The 18,566-nt window shown below is 48.7% G+C and overlaps 3 protein-coding genes across 7 annotated transcripts; 2 read left to right on the plus strand and 1 right to left on the minus strand.

The window, feature by feature from the left end:
• Nucleotides 1–147: 147 nt before the first annotated feature.
• On the plus strand, nucleotides 148–531 carry LOC123459511 (60S ribosomal protein L22-like; the record flags this gene model as incomplete). The annotated part of the gene is made up of 1 exon (XM_045146182.1): nucleotides 148–531. A coding segment is annotated over exon 1 (378 nt), but the record flags the coding sequence as incomplete, so codon positions are not given.
• A 5,417-nt stretch (nucleotides 532–5,948) lies between these two features.
• Slc37a4 (solute carrier family 37 member 4) lies at nucleotides 5,949–12,986 on the plus strand. Of its 4 annotated transcripts, none has more exons than XM_045146187.1 (10): nucleotides 5,949–5,995; nucleotides 7,479–7,825; nucleotides 8,786–9,018; nucleotides 9,338–9,581; nucleotides 10,034–10,192; nucleotides 10,715–10,800; nucleotides 11,293–11,406; nucleotides 11,619–11,684; nucleotides 12,009–12,147; nucleotides 12,274–12,986. In XM_045146187.1, the coding sequence occupies exons 2-10, from the start codon at nucleotides 7,678–7,680 to the stop codon at nucleotides 12,438–12,440; spliced, it is 1,356 nt and encodes a 451-aa protein (XP_045002122.1). In that variant the 5' UTR covers nucleotides 5,949–5,995; nucleotides 7,479–7,677; the 3' UTR covers nucleotides 12,441–12,986. The 4 variants fall into 4 exon arrangements, with proteins under 4 accessions (XP_045002122.1, XP_045002123.1, XP_004667439.2 ...); XM_045146188.1 differs by lacking the exon at nucleotides 5,949–5,995 and adding an exon at nucleotides 6,376–6,469; XM_004667382.3 differs by lacking the exon at nucleotides 5,949–5,995 and having other exon boundaries at nucleotides 7,447–7,825.
• Nucleotides 12,987–14,512: 1,526 nt separating this feature from the next.
• Nucleotides 14,513–18,527, minus strand: Trappc4 (trafficking protein particle complex subunit 4). 2 transcript variants are annotated; one of them, XM_004667383.3, is made up of 5 exons: nucleotides 18,124–18,523; nucleotides 17,867–18,041; nucleotides 15,772–15,875; nucleotides 15,088–15,214; nucleotides 14,513–14,862 (listed from the first exon to the last, which is right to left on the minus strand). In XM_004667383.3, exons 1-5 carry the CDS (start codon nucleotides 18,296–18,298, stop codon nucleotides 14,784–14,786), a joined length of 660 nt encoding a protein of 219 aa, XP_004667440.1. In that variant the 5' UTR covers nucleotides 18,299–18,523; the 3' UTR covers nucleotides 14,513–14,783. The 2 variants fall into 2 exon arrangements, with proteins under 2 accessions (XP_004667440.1, XP_045001540.1); XM_045145605.1 differs by lacking the exons at nucleotides 15,772–15,875; nucleotides 17,867–18,041 and having other exon boundaries at nucleotides 18,124–18,527.
• Between the last annotated feature and the right edge of the window lie 39 nt (nucleotides 18,528–18,566).

The following is an 18,566-nucleotide window of genomic DNA, read 5'->3' on the forward strand; positions in this document are numbered from 1 at the left end:
GACCTGGAATTCACTATGTAGTCTCAGACTGGTCTCAAACTCGCAATCCTACCTCTGCCTCCCAAGTGCTGCAATTAAAAGTGTGCCACCATGCCTGGCTTGTTTTACATTTTTTTAAAAAATATTTTTAGCCTTTCTGCCTCCGCTGCTGCCATGGCGCCTGTGAAAAAGCTTGTGGCGAAGGGGGGCAAAAAAAAGAAGCAGGTTCTGAAGTTTACCCTCAACTGCACCCACCCTGTAGAAGATGGAATCATGGATGCTGCCAATTTCGAGCAGTTCCTCCAAGAGAGAATCAAAGTGAACGGAAAGGCTGGGAACCTTGGTGGAGGGGTTGTAACCATCGAGAGGAGCAAGAGCAAGATCACCGTAACATCCGAGGTGCCTTTTTCCAAAAGGTATTTGAAATATCTCACCAAAAAATATTTGAAGAAGAATAACCTACGTGATTGGTTACGCGTAGTTGCTAACAGCAAAGAGAGTTATGAATTGCGTTACTTCCAGATTAACCAGGATGAAGAAGAGGAGGAGGTCTGGAATATTTTGTATGAATTCATGAATAAAACTTAGGAACAAAAAAAAAAAAATATTTTTAGAGCCAGGCATGGTGGCACACGCCTTTAATCCCAGCACTCAGGATCGCTGTGAGTTCGAGGCCACCCTGAGACTCCATAGTGAATTCCAGGTCAGCCTGGGCTAGAGTGAGACCCTATCTCGAAAAACAACAATATATATATATATATATATATATATATATATATATTAATATACATATTTATATATACATATATAGATTTATTTAAGAGAGAATGGGTACTTTGGGGTCTCTAGCCACTGCAAACAAACTCCAAAAGTATGTACCACCTTTTGCATCTGGCTTACATGGGGAATCAAACCTGGGTCCTTTGGGGTTTGCAAGCAAGTGCCTTCCTTAACTGCTAAGCCATCTCTCTGGCCCTTGTTTTCTAGATTTTTTTTTTAATAGGTAGGGACTTGCTCTAGCTCAGGCTGACCTGGAATTCACTCTTCTCAGGGTGGCCTTGAACTCATGGTGATCCTCCTACCTCTGCTTCCAAATGCTGGGATTAAAGATTTGCAGCACCATGCCTGGCTTTTGTTTTCCAGTTTCATTATGGTGGGGAAAACAAGACATGAGCAGGAAGCTGACTCACATTGTCACATCAGCAAGGAGATGGTAGCATGAATGAGCAAAAGTATGACCACCCAGTGGAGTATTAAACCTCCATGCCCACCCCCAGCAACACACTTCCTCTAAGGCTGCGCCAGCTGAAGATCAAGCATGAGGCTTACTTACAAATACATGAGGCGATGGGGACCATCTTGCGTTCAAACCATCATAGCGTGGGGAGGTTGGGGTTGTAGCACAGTGGTAGACTCCTTGGCTATCATGCAGGAGTCTTTTCATAACAATCTCCAATATTGGGAATATTTTTAAAGAAATCCTTGGGATAAAGAGGTGACTCAGCAATTTAAGGTGCTTGCTCGTAGAGCCTGCTAGTCTTGCAAAGCCCTAGCTGCCTATGTAAAGTCAGGCATTTCCAGGTGGCAAGAGACCCTGATGTGTGCCCCCCCCCCGCACCCACACACACACAAATGTGCAAATAAGAAAGAGGGCTGGAGAGATGGTTTGGCAGTTAAGGCATTTGCCTGCAAAGCCAAAGGATCCTGGTTAGACTCTTTCAAGACCCACATAAGCCAGATACACAAGGGGCACATGTGTCTGGATTTTGTCTGCAGTGGCCCTGACACGCCCATTCTCTCCCTCTTCCTCAAATAAAATGTTAAGAAAAAATAAGACTGGCGAGATGATTCAGCAGTTTAAAAGAGTGCTAATCCTGCTGGCCTGGGTTTGATTCCCCAATAGTCATATGAAGCAAAACAAACTGGTGCATGCATCTGGAGTTCCTGTGTAGTAGAGGCTTAGTGCATGTATTTTGTCTACCTCAAAATATCTTAAAAAAAATTTTTTTTTTTGAGGTAGGGTCTTGCTCTAGCCCAGGCTGACCTGTAATCCACAATATAGTCTTAGGGTAGCCTTGAACTCACAGCAATTCTCCTACCTCTGCCTCCCGGATGCTGGGGTTAAAGGCGTACTTAATATTTTATGTTTACTTATTTGCAAAAAGAGAAAAAGTGAGCATTTCAAGGCCTCTTGTCACTTTAAATGTACTCCAGGTGCATGTACCACTTTGTGCATTTGGCTTTATGTGGGTAAGTACTGGGAAATAGAACTCAGACCATCAAGCATTGTAAGCAAGCACCTTTAGCTGCAGAGTCATCTCCCCAGCTCCCTCCCTTTAAATATTCTGACAGCTCTTTAGTGCTATCTTCCACGAATATAAATCTCATTCTAAAGCCGGACGTAGTGGTGCACGCCTTTAATTCCAGTACTCAGGAGGCAGAGGTAGGATCACCATGAGTTTGAGGTCACCCTGAGACTACATAATGAATTCCAGGTCAGCCTGGGCCAGAGTGAGGACCTACCACCAAAAACCAAAAATCAAAATAATAATCCCATTCTACCCTTCTCAAAACTACTCAATTGAATCCCTTCTTTACAATTAGTCTCTCTTCTATTTTAATGTCATCTTTTCCTCTTAATATGAAGGTCTTGTGTAGGTAGTGCCGGGCACAGTGAGGTCATGAGTATCAAAGCCATTTTGTGTCTGGAAGATTGCATTGTAAACAGTCATCCCCTTCCTTTGGCTCTTACATCTTTCCACCACTTCTGCAAGGGACCCTGAGCCTTCAAAGGGTGTGATAGAGATGTTTCAGTGCTGAACACTCACTGTTCCTTCTCAGCACTAGGGGTGGCGTGTTTTTGTTTGTTTTGGTTTTTCGTGGTAGTGCTTACAGAGCAGTTTGGGGCATAATATATGCATTTAGCCAGATAGCAGGCGTTACTCCTCTAGGGCTTATGACTTCCCCACCATAAGCTTTTGAATAGGTTTTCAGTACCAGCTTGTATTCCCTCTAATGGAGCAGGCCTACAATAATAGACATACCGTGCCATGCGTGGTGGCACACGTCTTTAATCCCAGCATTCAAGAGGCAGAGGTAAGAAGATAGCTGGGAGTTTGAGGCCACCTTTAGGCTACGTACTGAATTTCAGGTCAGCCTAGACTAGAGCGAGGCGAGCGAGACCCTACCATAAAGAAACCAAGAGAAAAAAAAGGACACACTGCTATTGCATTAGTTGGCATAAAAACTTAAAAAGAAAAAAAAAAAAGAAAAGAAGGGGCTGGAGAAATGGCATACCGGTTAAAGCCTGCCTGCAAAGCCAAAGGACTCAGGTTTGATTCTCCAGGACCCATGTAAGCCAGATGCACAAGGGGACACATGCATCTGGAGTTCGGACACATGCATCTGGAGTTCGTTTGCAGTGGCTGGAGTTCCCATTCTCCGCCCCCACCCCTCTCTCTCTCTCGCTTAAAAAGAAAAAAGAACGCACGCCTTTAATCCCAGCACTTGGGAGGCAGAGGTAGGAGGATCACCGTGAGTTCAAGGCCACCCTGAGACTCTGTAGTGAATTCCAGGTCAGCCTGGGCTAGAGTGAGACCCTACCTCAAAAAACTAAAAACAAAAAAAAAGAAAAAAAGAAGGCGGGCATGGTGTCGCACACCTTTAATCCCAGCACTCAGAAGGCAGAGGTAGGAGGATCACTGCAAGTTTGAGGCCACCCTGAGACTCCATAGTGAATGCCAGGTCAGCCTGGACTAGAGTGAGACCCTATCTCAAAAAAGGAAAAGAAAAGAATCTCTTTTAGCTGGGCGTGGGAGCACATGCCTTTAATCCCAGCACTTGGGAGGCCAAGGTAGGAGGATTGCCATGAGTTCAAGGCTACCCTGAGACTATAGAGTGAATTCCAGGCCAGCCTGGGCTAGAGTGAGACCCTACCTCAACACCCGCCCCCTCCCACCCAAAAAAAAAAGATAAACTGAAACAAAAGCTCCCAGAGGACAGTGATAGGGACATTAGATTTTTTTTTAAATTTTTATTAACATTTTTCATGATTATAAAATATATCCCATGGTAATTCCCTCCCTCTAGATTTTTATTACAATTCAACCAATCTAGAATCAACAAGAACTTTTTTGGGGTGTGGGCAAGTTCTTATGTAGCCCAGGATAACTTCATTACAGAGCTGAGGATGACTTTGAACTTCTGATCCTCCTGCCATCACTTGCTAAACATTGACATTTCAAGCATGTGCCATTTCCTCCATGCCTTAACAAGTACTTTTCATCTATCTCAAAACTTGCCCTGCGTTAGGTTGTTTCACCTGCTTTATTTATGGCCAGGATAAGTTCAATGTAATTAGTTAATGGTATCTTTATTCCTATTTTTCCTGTAGCTAAGCATGGTGGCACACGCCTTTAATTCCAGTATTTGATAGGCACAGATAGGAGAATCTCTGAGTTCAAAGCCAGCCTGGGACTACCTCAAAAAAAAAAAAAAAAAATACTCCTGTTACTGGAGTTGTTAAGGTCACCCTAGCAGCCCAATCAAGGTAGGCTTAACCAGCTGTTCTCAACAGACCAATTAGACAACAATGGAAAGCAGAGAAAGATTTATTCTGTGTGGCACTACTGAGAAGCAGTACAAATGAAGTCCAGTGATCCCCAAGTCCATCTTCTTTTTTACCCCCCTTCTTTTTCTTTTTCTTTTTTTGAGGTAGAGTTTCACTCTAGTCCAGGCTGACCTGGAATTCATTATGGCGTCTCAGAGTGGCCTCGAACTCATGGCCATCCTATCTCTGCCTCCTGAATGCTGGGATTAAAGGCATACACCACCACGGGGGGCTTCTTTTTCTTCTTCTTCTTCTTCTTTTTTTTTTTTTTGAGGTAGGGTCTCACTCTAGCTCAGGTTGACCTGGAAGTCGCTATGAAGCCTCAGGATGGCCTCAAACTCAGTGATCCTCCTAGCTCTGCCTCTCGAGTGTTGGGATTAAAGGCATGTACCACCATGTCCAGATAAGGTTTAGGTTTAAATACAGGGCAAGAGGTACACATAACTAAGGTCAAGATGTGGTTCACCCACCATAAGGCACATGCATCTGGAGTTCCTTTGCAGTGGCTGGGGCCCTGGCACTTCCATTCTCTTGTTCTTTCTCTTTCCCTCTCTCTCAAATAAAAATAAAATATTTTAAATTTATTTATTTGTTTATTTGACAGAGAGAAAGAGGGAGAGAGAGAAAATGGGCGCGCCAGGGTTCCAGCCACTGCAAACAAACTCCAGACGTGTGCGCCCCCTTGTGCATCTGGTTTACGTGGGTCCTGGGGAATTGAACCTGGGTCTTTTGGGTTTGCAAACAAACGCCTTAAATCCCTCCAGCCCAGTGGTTTTTTTGTTGGTGTTGGTTTTTTTTTTTTTTTAATATAGTGGATTGAAGAATTAGTCTAAACCAAGTGTGATGACACATGCGCATTTAGGAGGTAAAGGCAGGAGGATCTTCAGGAGTTTGAAGCAAGTCTGGCCTCCAAAATGATACTGTTTTATCTCTACCCCCAACAGTGCCACCACGAGCTAAAATTCCAAATTTGTAAGGAAGACTGCATGCATTTCCTACATACGTAAATATGAAAGTTTGAGGCTAGCCTTGGGACGACAGAGTGAGTTCTCGGTCAGCCCCGGCTACAGTGAGAACGTACTTCGAAAAAACAAAGAAAAGAAAAAAGAAATCGCTACAAGACTGCTTCGAGACTATAACTCAGGAATGATTAGTTACTTTCCTGCACGTGTGTGTTACTAGGACGCACGCACTCGAAATTTCCTTGTTCAATGTAATCGGCCCACCCCTAAGGGGCATCATCACCCTCAAGGCACAACCAAACCAAGCGCCCGCCTCGAGCCCGCCCGCCGCCGCCGCCGCCGCCGCCGCCGCCGCCGCCGCCCGGCCGAGGCCCCGCCCACGCGGCGCATGCGCGCCCCCCTCGTCCCGGCCCGCCCCTGCTAACGGGTTCCCGCCTCCGTCCAGGTAGGGCGAGGTGTGCGAGGGAGGGCGGTTTTCTAGGGCGGGGCCGGAGGGGGAGTCTCAGGCCCTCGGGCTCCCTGGTTTGCGAGCCCCGACTTCTGACACCAGCTAGGCCTGTCCTTCCGGGACGAGGGACATTTCCTGAGGCTCCTGGTTCGCAGCCCGGGAGTCGGGCGTCCTGGGAGGCTGGAAGACGCGAGGTCTGGGCAGGTGTCCTCCCGGTTGTCGCCGCCCCGCGGCCCCTGCAGGCCGCCGGGAGAGAGGCTGCCAGGCTCTGTGCGGCCGCGGCTCCGCCGGCGCCCACGCCCTCCGCTCCGCAGGCTGCTCAGCCGAGCGGCGAGACCGCGGCATGCGGCCGGGCCCGGGACTGGGCGCTTCCGCACTCGGGCCCCGAGCCGCCCGCGCACCCTGCGGCCCACACGCCGCCCAGACCCCGGCAAACCCCAGCCGGACGGAAGCCCAGACTGACGTCGCCGGGTAATGGGACTCAAGGACAGTGGTCCAAGCCCCCCCATCAAGATCTCAACCCTTCCTTAGGGCGCTTTATGGATGACACTGTTGGGTGAAGTGGGGAGATTGCCCCTGCAAAAGTTCTGCAACTACAGCAGTCCTCTCTTGTCCATTTGTTTTCCATTTCACTTACCGGGGTCAATCTCAATGGGAAATTCCAAAAATAAACAGTGGTCTTTGAGTAATTTTATTGCAATATATTATTCCAATTGTCCATTTTATATATATATATATATATATGTTTGTTTTTTGTTTTGTTTTTTCGAGATAGGGTCTGTCTCGCTTTAGCCCAGGCTGACCTCGAATTCACTATGTAATCTCAGGATGCCCTGGAACTCATAGCGATCCTCCTACCTCTGCATCCCAAGTGTTAAGATTAAAGGCATGCGCCACCACGCCCGGCTCTGTTTATTAATTTTTACAGTGCTTTATAAGTTAAGTCAAATTGTTATATGTTAAGTATTGTACAGAGTTCAGTACTGTCTTGAGGTCTTTGAATATAACCCCTGAGGATGGGGCGGGGACAGCTAAACCCGGAAAGTTACACACCATCATGTGCTAAATGTTGGTGAGGTCACCTGTGGAAAGCTTGGAGATGGAGTAGTTAGGGTAGCACCGGTTTGCGACTGACTGAAAGTGAAAGAAACTGGTGATTTGTAATGCCTGGTAACCAGGAGGCCCTCAGTAGATCTTTGAGTGAATAAGGTTCAGTGACTGAGGCAGTTGGGCCACATAGAGAGGGCACCTCTGTTCATCCTACCTTGGCCTCCCCTGGGCTCATTCTGACAAAAGTAATTATGTTGAACTCTTAATCACAGTTGGTTTCTCTGGCAGGAGAACATGGAAAAGGAGAGAAAGGCAGAAATCCTGGGGACACAGAGAGTGCTGGCCAGATTTACACATATAGCCCCTCTTAGGATTCCCCCAGCCCCCACAGTTTGGTTTCAACAATTTCCTGTTTTCTTGTCTCCCTCAGGACACTAGGTTCCCTCGTTGCCACCCTGGGGTTAATGATTATCCAGAAGGCAGCTATAAAGGGAGCCTGGGTGGAGGAGGGAGCGTAAGAAAAACCAACTCAGCAGATCTGGGCACTGAGAAGGCAGCAGGCAGGAGCAGCGAAGAGGCTGTGGTCAGAGGTGCTGTGACTTGGCTGGCAGAGCCGACTCATTTCCACCATGGCAGCCCAAGGCTATGGCTATTACCGCACCGTCATCTTTGCGGCCATGTTTGGGGGCTACAGCCTGTATTACTTCAACCGCAAGACCTTCTCCTTTGTTATGCCGTCATTGGTGGAAGAGATCTCACTGGACAAGGATGATCTGGGTGAGTTCTGTAAGGGTAGGGTGGTGGAAGAGACTGACTGGGCAGTGTGGTTATGTGCAGGCATGCAGAATGCATGGAGGACCTGCACAGCAGCACGAGCCGGATGCAGAGGCTCCGAGGTTCATGTGCACGGGTGTGGGTGAAGGACTGAGGCGGGCTGCTTCACAACTGATGAGCGGATGCCTGTGACCCACATGTGACTTCAGAAGCACTGCTCATGTTGAGTGTGTCTGGGGGTGGGGTGGGAGGTTCTGAGCAAGGTTTTCACCCTGTGTGGTGGGCATGCTGAAGCTGCGGGTGAGCGACACGGGGAGCATGGAGAAGCAGGCACCATGATTTGATGTGGCCCGGCACGCTTCCCGCCAGGAAGAGTAAGATTTCTGATTACAAGCTTGAGCCTTTCACTCATGTTCAGAGGGGAGGCAACAGAACTGCTAGAGGCCTTAGGTTGGCATGTAGGGTGAGATGGGAAACCAGGCATATGCAATTCTTAGGGAAGGAAACATTTCCCTTGTCCAGACTCCTGCAGTAGAATTCTCCAGGAGGCTGAGAAGTCACAGGTCATTCCTGGGGCTATGGTGCGTAGATGTGGCAGGCAGGAGAGCTAGCCAAGGCAGCAGGCCCTTCAAGAGAGTCAGATGCGCCAGGCGTGGTAGCGCTCGCCTTTAATCCCTGCACTTGGGAGGCAGAGGTAGGTGGATCACCATGAGTTCGAAGCCACCCTGAGACTACATAGTAAATTCCAGGTCAGCCTGGACTACAGTGAAACCCTACCTTGAAAACAAACAAACAGAAAAGAGTCATGTGCAGCACAGGTCCTCCTGTTTCTCTGGGAAGGAACCCACCTTACTCTGCCGGCACCTGTACACGCCTGACCCCTTGCCTTCCTCCACCCCTCCTGTGCCTCTGCCCTGCTCCTAACCCCGCAGGTGTCCTACTCCCTGCTCCCCTCCACTGCAGGGCTCATCACCAGCAGCCAGTCAGCAGCCTATGCCATCAGCAAGTTTGTGAGCGGGGTGCTGTCCGACCAGATGAGTGCTCGCTGGCTCTTCTCCTCTGGGCTACTCCTGGTCGGCTTAGTTAACATAGTCTTTTCCTGGAGCTCCATGGTGTCTGTCTTCGCTGCGCTTTGGTTCCTTAATGGCCTGGCACAGGGACTGGGCTGGCCCCCCTGTGGGAAGATCCTACGGAAGGTGAGTGCATATAAACAAGCCTTTCTAGAATGGTTGGAGTTATTTACCGAATGAGAATTTGGGAGCGCCCCCTTTTATCCACTCCCCTCTGTACCTAACCCACAGCAGGTTCCTCAGGAGTTCTCTGCCAGCTCCTACTGCTTGCCAAGATATTTTAGGAGTGGTGGGATCAGGTGGCAGATGAGGGAAGTGACCCTGCCAAGTAACTGCACCCTCTCCCTCATTCCTGTAATGTGAGATTCTGCATCTGCCCCTCGTGAGCCCCTCCCTCAATGTGGGCTATAGACCAGGCACCTACTCTGCCCCTTCTGCCTCACAGTGGTTTGAGCCATCCCAGTTTGGCACTTGGTGGGCTGTTCTGTCGACCAGTATGAACTTGGCTGGAGGGCTAGGCCCTATCCTGGCAACCATCCTTGCCCAGAGCTACAGCTGGCGCAGCACGCTGGCCTTGTCTGGGGCTCTGTGTGTGGTTGTCTCCTTCCTCTGTCTACTGCTCATCCACAATGAACCTGCTGATGTTGGACTCCGCAACCTGGACCCTACCCCCTCAAAGGGCAAGAAGGGTGAGCCTGCACCAAGCCGACCACTGGAGCACCTTCATTCAGCCTCCACATGGGAAAATTTTGTTGAGGAATAGCCTATGCCTTGTCCTGTGCTGGCCAGTGGATGTAGGGAAAGGAGTGGCAATAGGCATTGGGTGGGAAATAAGTGAAATTCTACTCACATTATATCCTAAGCCTTCTCATGGCAGCATAGACCTGCCTGTCCTGGATAGCATCCCAAGTTCAAGTGGTTTGAGTGCCTTCCTTCCATGTGCCCTAGCCCCCAGTTCCATTCATTCACTGAGGTTTGCAGCAGAGTTGGGGAGAGGAGGACGAGCTCAAGGGGATACCACATTGACCCCGGTTGTACCCATGGACTTTGTCCCTAGGGTTGGTTAATGAATGGTGGGGTGCAGTGGGGACAGGGTTGCAGAAGCAGAGCTGAGGCCTGCTTGGCCTTTCCCCACCTCCAGGCTCTTCAAAGGAGGAGAGTACCCTACAGGAGCTGCTGCTATCTCCCTACCTATGGGTGCTTTCCACTGGCTACCTTGTGGTTTTTGGAGTAAAGACCTGCTGTACAGACTGGGGCCAGTTCTTCCTCATCCAGGAAAAAGGACAGTCTGCCCTTGTGGGTAAGATGAGTACTAGGACAGGAGTGGGCCAAAAACCAGGAACCAGTGCAAAGGATGAGTAATCCAAGCCCCTCTGCCCTTTTTTTCCTTTTTTTCGAGGTGGGGGTCTCATTCTGGTCCAGGCTGACCTGAAACTGTATAACCCAAGCAGGCTTCAAACTCATAGTGATCCTCCTTCCTCAGCCTTGTGAGTGCTGGGATTAAAGAAATACACCTGGGCTGGAGAGATGGCTTAGCGGTTAAGCGCTTGCCTGTGAAGCCTAAGGACCCTGGTTCAAGGCTCGATTCCCCAGGACCCACGTTAGCCAGATGCACAAGGGGGCACATGTGTCTGGAGTTCGTTTGCAGTGGATGGAAGCCCTGGCGTGCCCATTCTCTCTCTGCCTCTTTCTCTCTCTGTCACTGTCAAATAAATAAATAAGGATAGGCACTCTTGGGGCCTCTGTATCTCTCCATAAGCCATTGTGGGGCAATCACAATCTGAAACACCCTTTCTCAGTCTTTCTACAACTCTCCATGCAGGCAGTTCTTACATGAGCGCTCTGGAAGTTGGAGGCCTCATAGGCAGCATCGCAGCTGGCTACTTGTCAGACCGGGCCATGGCAAAGGTGAGCTGAGCAAAAGCACTAGAAGGAAGAGGTGGGAATCCCAGGATATGGGCCTGATAGCACTTCAGGTTTAAGTTGGGTGAGGTGTGGGGATGATTCCAGATTTCTTTTACTTGCCCTAGGGATATGGACATAAGGCTGCTGGGGAAAAAGTTTTAACTGATGGCAGGGACAGCCAAAATCTCTTTAACCCCAGTCTGTAGGCTTTTCCACTGCTCCAGGAAGCCTGGGGGTGGCAGTGGACTGCATGCAGCTTCTCAGCACGTGTCCCATGCCTGCCCTACTAAGGTGGAGGAAGGGTTGTTGTGGAATTTGGCCTCAGAACATGAGCAGGTCCCAGGGCCTCCCAGAGCTGCCTGGGGCCAAGAACTGTGATGGCATTGCCAAAGACCTGTCAGCAGTGGCCCTGCTGTGTCAGAGTCCAGGGGTGGGGGTGCTCTGCCCTGCTCTGAGGGCCTGATGTGGCTGGGACTGTATTGACTGTATCCATAGGCAGGGCTGTCTGTGTATGGGAACCCTCGCCATGGGCTGCTGCTGTTCATGATGGCTGGCATGACGGTTTCCATGTACCTCTTCCGGGTAACAGTGACCAGTGACTCTCCCAAGGTAAGTATGAAGAGGCAACGGCAGGGTACGAGGAGAGAAAATAAGATTCTCTCTCCCAAGGCTGCCTACCATGGGCCAGCCCTTTCTCTGCCTCTCCGATTTCCCTTTCAGTTTTTTTTTTTTTTTTTTAATACTTCATTTCCTCTTTGTGTTTTGTATTTTGGTTTCCCTCCTCCACTTTGGGCCTGGTTTTCTTCTTTCTGGTCTTCTAGGATGTAGCTCTCTGGACTTCGGCTTTCCACTCTCTCGCTGAACTTACGGGCTTTACAGAGCACGAGGTGCCTTAAAGATATTTCTGGTTTCCCTCCTGGTCTGTCTCACTTTTGTTCTGCCCCTCTGCTTTGCCCCTATAAAGCAATCCAGCTTGCATAAATTCTGAGCCAGCATCCAACTCAGAGAGTTGGCTGTACTTCTTGTCCCTTCCCACATAGGCCTTGGGTTGGCTCTCTGGCACCCATTCTGTCACTTGTTCTGGGAAGTGGGTTGAGGAAGGTCACTGAGTACCCCTGACTGGTCTGTTCCTGGGGGCCACTCTCCTTTAGCAGCGATGTGCATGCAGCAGGTAGGCTTTGTGACTGATGCCTCCCCGACTGCCCTTGCAGATCTGGATCCTAGTGTTGGGAGCTGTGTTTGGTTTCTCCTCTTACGGTCCCATTGCCTTGTTTGGAGTCATAGCCAATGAGAGCGCTCCTCCCAACTTATGTGGCACCTCTCATGCCATTGTGGGGCTTATGGCCAATGGTAAGTGGTACCTTCTACAGTAGCTGCCTTGCTTCACTATGCCTTGTGCCCAGGCCTATTAGATACGGAACCAACCCACTGGCTTTATCCTTGTGTGGCTCAGGTTTTTCCCTTTCTCCTTGGCAGTGGGTGGCTTTCTGGCTGGGCTACCCTTCAGCACCATTGCCAAGCACTATAGTTGGAGCACAGCCTTCTGGGTAGCTGAGGTGATTTGTGCAGCCAGCACAGCTGCCTTCTTCCTGCTCCGAAACATCCGCACCAAGATGGGCCGAGTACCCAAGAAAGCTGAGTGAAGAGAGTACCTGCGATGGGGATCTCCACCTGAAGCTCCCTGGTGGGATGCAGCAAGGACAGGGGACTGTTCCAGCCAGCACAGAACCTGCAACTGGAACATGTCTGCACTAGCTCCCTTGTCCAGAGCGGTGCTACAAGTTATCAGCGGCTGAGGAGGTCCAGGCTCCCCTGATCTTTGCTCCAGCCCATCTTTGCTTTTTTTAAGTGAAAACCTTTGTGGACCGCATCAGCTCCTATTTCCTACCTTCAAACAAACAAACTCCCGTAGTAGGGAGTCTAGTTACCCATTTTTTCCCCCTCCTGAGCCTGGGTCCTGTTTCCATGCCATCTATCCCCCTCTGAGGTGAGACTGTCCCTGTGGCTGCAGGACATTAATGTTGTGGCTTCTGCTCAGCCCTAAGGCCTCTTGACAGTGGGCAAAGCTATCACCCCAAGGGAAGAGAGGCAGCCACTCTCATCAATACACTGGGTACACAAGGGAGGTATGTGGGGGAGGAGGTGCAAGTTGACATGTTATAGATTAAAAAACGAGATTTGATAGTAAACAGTGACTCATTCTTTCAAAAGGGGTGCTATAAGCTAGAGACAGCTTTCCCTGAGAAATTACTCTTATCACGTGCTCTTAGGCTCAGGACGCTGAAGTAGTGGGTTTAAGGTCAGCCCAGGACTACAGAGTGAGTTCCAGGTTGGCCTGGGCTAAACTGACATGCTACCACAAAAACAAGAATATCACCCAGCTCTTTCCACTCCAAATGAAACATTTCATTTTCCTGGTATGAGAGAGCTGAAGTATAGCTTGAGCCTTTGAGCTCAAGCTCAGTTTTCATTTGAACACTGTATAATTCAGTGGAAATCTTACAGACAAAGCTACTGGGTTGCTGGCAGGTGAAATGGCTTGATGAAGGTGGTCAGTATAATAGTAGTTCACTGATAGGTGGTCAGAAAGCATGCGTCCAAACTCACATGGTGACTTTTTTTTTGGTTTTTCAAGGTAGGGTCTCATTCTGGCCCAGGCCGACCTGGAATTCGCTATGTAGTTGTGTAGTCTCAGTGTGGCCTCGAACTCATGGTGATCCTCCTACCTCTGCCTCCCAAGTGATGGGATTAAAGGCATGTGCCACCATGCCTGCCTTTTTTTAGTTTTTCAAGGTAGGGTTTCACTCTGGTCCAGACTGGCCTGGAATTCACTGTGTAGTCTCAGGGTGGCCTCAAACTCATAGCAATCCTCCTACCCCTACTGCCTGTGTCCTGGGATTAAACACATGTGCCATCATGCCTAGATGGGACCTTATGTGTTTTTTAAAAAATATTTTTATTTATATATTTATTTGCGGACTTTATGTTTTTAAATATTTGAGAGAGAATGGGCACACCACGGCTTTTAGCCACTACAAATCATCTCTAGGAGCGTTCACCATCTTGTGCCTCTGGCTTTATGTGGGTACTGGGGAAATGAACCTGAGTCCTTTGGCTTTGCCAGCAAGTGCCTTAACTGCTAAGCCATCTCTCCAGCCCTTTGCTTGGGAACATTGAAGCAAAGATTTTGTGAAAAGTTTATTTTCATTAACTCCTTTTCCCACCATCATAAGAGATACTGACATTTGTTCTTTGTGATCAGAGAAAAGACGTCTTGGAATGGACAGTCTGGTTCTATAATACTCACTGAAGAAACAAGTGTTTAAAACAAAATCCCAAATATAAAACTTTTCAGCAGTCTTCTATCTCCAGTGTACCCCAGCAAAATATTCACAGCTGTGAAGAAATTCATAAATCCCAAGCTGTACTTTGCTGGAAGCACAGATTTTGTACCTTGCTTAATTCTGCCTGTAACAGAATGTATCTCCCGATGTAATAGGTGAAGTGAGAATGGGCAAATGTCCAACTACCACCAGCATCTCAGCCTCCCAGGGAATAGCCATTTTGGGACTAGATCCAAGGCTTGTCAGTCAAATGATCATGTTCATTTATGCAGTAAACACTTATGGGTTTTGTTTTCTACCAGAACAAAGCATCTCATTTTGCTATTTCCATACCACCTCATGCCTTTCTCCCAAATCATCAAGACATCAACTAGTAGAACAAAAGAGTGTTTATTATAGCATTATGGGCAGGCTTTCTCCATAAATAAATCTGTACAGCACAGGGAAGTAGGACGATATATACAGAAAGGAAGCAGGCATGGCTTTCTGGCTTAGGGATCAACTGGTGTCACCAAACTTGGTGTTCTCCCACTTTTCAAGTATACTAACAAGGCTGCTGCAACAGGATCTCCATTGGAATGGAAACAGCACAACCCTTGTTGCGGGATCTCTTAGAATTCAGAGGTCCATTGCAGAGTTAGCTTATGATCCAGGTCCAAAAGTCCCAGCCTTCTCTGCCACCTCCAGAGCTAGCTTCAGGTTCTGGTCAAACAGTTCACACCTACGCCAAAACAAGGAAACAAGTGTAAGAACTCAAGCTCTGTCACTATTTGGAACCTAGGGATGATCAGTGAATATTCTACTTGAGGGACATGAACTACAAGGAAGCACTGGGTTCTCAAAGGCCAATCACTCGTCTTTGCTTAAAGATAAAACTCGTACACTTCACTGACTTTGGGGAGGAGCACAAGGTTTTGCTCAGTAACTGGGAAATGGGACCACCTACCTGATGGGCATTTCCAGGGAATAGAATGGATTCTTGAGGGCAAAATCTGAATAAATCTCATAAATTTTTCGGAGAAGAGAATCTATTCCAGCTTGCCTAGGATCTGCCAGGACCACAAACTTGATCCCTAGAGAAAAGCCAGGAATGTCATCCAAGGACAGAGAATGCATCCAATGTCATCTTGCATTTTTGCAGCAATTTCAGTTTTGTCCAGCACTATTACAAGCCCATTTTAATTTTGTCTTTGATATAACATAGGATACTGAATGGGCTAGAGAAATGAAATAACTTTACTCAGCCACTAGGTGACTGAGTGACTAGACTTTCAGACTTGGAATTCTCAACAGAAATAGTGCTAGGCAGAGAGGAAAAGCAATTTCTATGATTTGCATCAAGGGAGTGAAGCAATGATAGGATCCAAAGGCCACTTCCATTTGGCTTTCAAATTTGAAACATTTACACCTTCTAAAATGTGTGCAATTTAACATGATGAGTTTCATCCAAACCCAGGACAGCCAGGGCTGAGCATACTGGGACATTTGGATTCACAAAATAAACAGAAGTGTCACAGTGTCTCCAGAAAACCTGATACCACTTTTATTCTTGCTTACCAAAGCTGCCTCTGGTCAATCCCGTGGTCTAGCATGCCCCGTCTATCCCTTTGGCCTCTCTGGAGACACGTACCTGTCAGTGTCTGGAAGCAGTGCAGTTTGAATGTGTCTGTCTCTAGCATCTCAATGCCTGAGCTTCCCTGTTCAGGAGACAGCTGGGAACCAATGGCAAAGAGCCTGGATGCAAAGGAGGCAAAGTCAAGAATGTACCCAGCTCTGTAAGGGAAGGGAGCATCTCAAAACTTTCCCACTAGTAACCCTATCTGCTGAGAAGTTCACTTTGTAGCCTGGGACAGTCAGGAGAAGTGTGAACTGCTAGCCAGCACTGTAAAATCTCTTTCAAATTCACTTGACTCCCCCCACCCTAAGGCAGGGTCTCCTTCTAGCCCAGGCTGACCTGGAACTCACTATGTAGTCTCAGGGTGGACTCAAACTTGAGGCGATCCTCCTACCTCTGCCTCCAGAGTGCTGGGATTAAAGGTGTGCATCACCACACCCAGCTCAAATTCACTTGACTCTTTGCATACATCTCATGTTACACATTTCACTGCAAAACATTTGACATTGAAAAAGTTGGAAAAATCAACACTGGGGAATATGTGCATGCATGCATGCTTAGTTCATGGCTAGGCCTACACCAGCACATCTTATGCCACAGTTGAGAAGGAACACACACACACATTATTCAAGAGAGCAAGAGACAATAGGCACACCAGGGCCTCTTGCTACAATCTCCAGATGCATGCATCACTTTGTGCATCTGGCTTTATATCAGTACTAGGGAATCAAACCCAGGCCAGCAGGCTTTGCAAGCAAGTGCCTTTAACCTCTGAACCATCTCCCCAGCCTGGAAAAGGTTTTTTAAATAACTAAGAGGCAGATTCTCTCTTCCTCTTTCTCTGTCAAGGTTTTTGGAAAAGAGAGTGTCAACCAGATGTGGCAACACCTTTAATCTCAGCACTCAGGAGGCAGAGGTAGGAGGAATGTCATGAGTTCAAGGCCAGCTTGGGACTACAGAGTAAGTGCCAGGTCAGCATGGGCTACAGTGAGACCCTACCTCGACAAAAGAAACAAGAGACAGGGTCTCAGATAACTAATGATGACCTTGAACCTCCTCAGATTACAGGTGTGGGCCACCCTGCTTGGCTTTATATAGTGCAAGGGCTAGAACTCAGGGCTTTGTATATGCTAGGCAAGCATTCTACTAACAGAGCCATCTCCATCTCTCCAGAGATGCTTTAAATTACTCAGGAGAAAGAGGCAGATCGAAAATGTACACGCCAGGGCCTCTAGCCACTACAAACAAACTCCAGGTGCGTGTGTTACCTTGTGCACCTGACGTATGTGGGAAATTGCACCTGGGTCCTTAGTCTTCGCAGGCAAGTGCTTTAGCCACTAAGCCATCTCTCCAGCTCAGAAACAACTTCTCTTTTTATTTTTCTAGTTTTCAAGGTAGGGTCTCCCTCTAGCCCAGATTGACCTGGAATTCACTGTAGACTCAGGGTGGCCTTGAACTCACAGCAGTCCTCCTACCTCTGCCCCCTAAGGCACAAAAGCGCCATTTTTTTCTAATACCACATCTTATTCAGATTTTAAATATTTTATTTTATTTCTTTGAGAGAGAGAATGGTCGCGCCAGGGCTTCCAGCCACTGTAAATGAATTCCAGATACATGCTTGTGCAGCTGGCTTAAGTGGGTACTGGGAAATCGAACCGGTCATTTGGCTTTGCAGGCAAGCGCCTTAACCGCTAAGCCATCTCTCCAGACTCTGGAAACCATTTTTAAAGGACAGATACTTAATTCAACTGATTTACTTTAAAGATGATGAAACAGTATGGCTGAAATAAGAAGCTGGATCACGAAAGACCACATCCCCATCCAATCTCACCTACAACTTTAGATATACTCAAATCAGCTTTTCTTTTGATAACAGAACCAACCACTTAAGAGGTAGAAAAAGACGTACTACCCCTACAGAGGATACCCATAGAAGCACGTTAACCTAACCAGCCTACAGAAAGGTGCAGGACAAGAGCACCGGAAAGGTAAGGAAGAGGGGCTGAGGGTGTGGTCACTGATAGGGCGTTTGGTAAGCATATGCAAGGCAATGGGTTCGATGACTTAGGGAGAACAGACAAACGAACAAAAAAACCACGAGGGGTCTTACGAGTGGAACATGGAGGCTAGCATGAGCTTCTCATTGGAGGTGAGGCGGGGCCGGCCGAATCGAATGGACACAGGGTAATTGGCAGGGTTACCCAGATACTCCAGCACCTCTTTGCCATCGGCCGTGTACTTGCCATTCACATCCACGCCGTTGATGGCCAGCACGGCGTGGCCCACTGCAAAGCAGAGGCCAAGGATCAGAGGCGCCCCCGCCCCCGGCCCCGCCCCTCGCCGGCCCCGCCCCCGAGCCTGGCTCACCCCGGATGCCGTCGCGCTGGCCGAAGGCCACCAACACCCGCTCGTCGTGCAGCTTGAGCAGCAGGTCCAGTGGGTAGCTGAAGGTTTTCTCGGCCTCGGCCCGAGGTGCATAGCTGTCCAACTGGTAAATCAGGCCGCCAGCTTTGTTCACCACATACACACTGAAAATCGCCATGGCTGCCTCAACTGCAGCCTCCCGGACACTCCGATCTGCTCTCTCCGGGAGGTTTCCGTCCCAGAACCTCGGTCACACGACCCTCCCCGGGCCGCCACCCCGACTCTGTCCTTCCTGGCTCGTGCCCGCTACCTGCGGCGCTAGCGCACCCGGCGTTACAATCCCAAGCCAGGGAGAAAGCTATGAGACTGTGGTGACTGACAGCAGCGTCCGCGCAGCCGCAAATGGGCGCTAGGGGCGTGGCTTGGAGTCTCACTTCCGGGCCCCT

Source organism: Jaculus jaculus, chromosome 3 (assembly GCF_020740685.1).
Source record: "Jaculus jaculus isolate mJacJac1 chromosome 3, mJacJac1.mat.Y.cur, whole genome shotgun sequence".
Lineage (NCBI taxonomy): Eukaryota > Metazoa > Chordata > Mammalia > Rodentia > Dipodidae > Jaculus > Jaculus jaculus.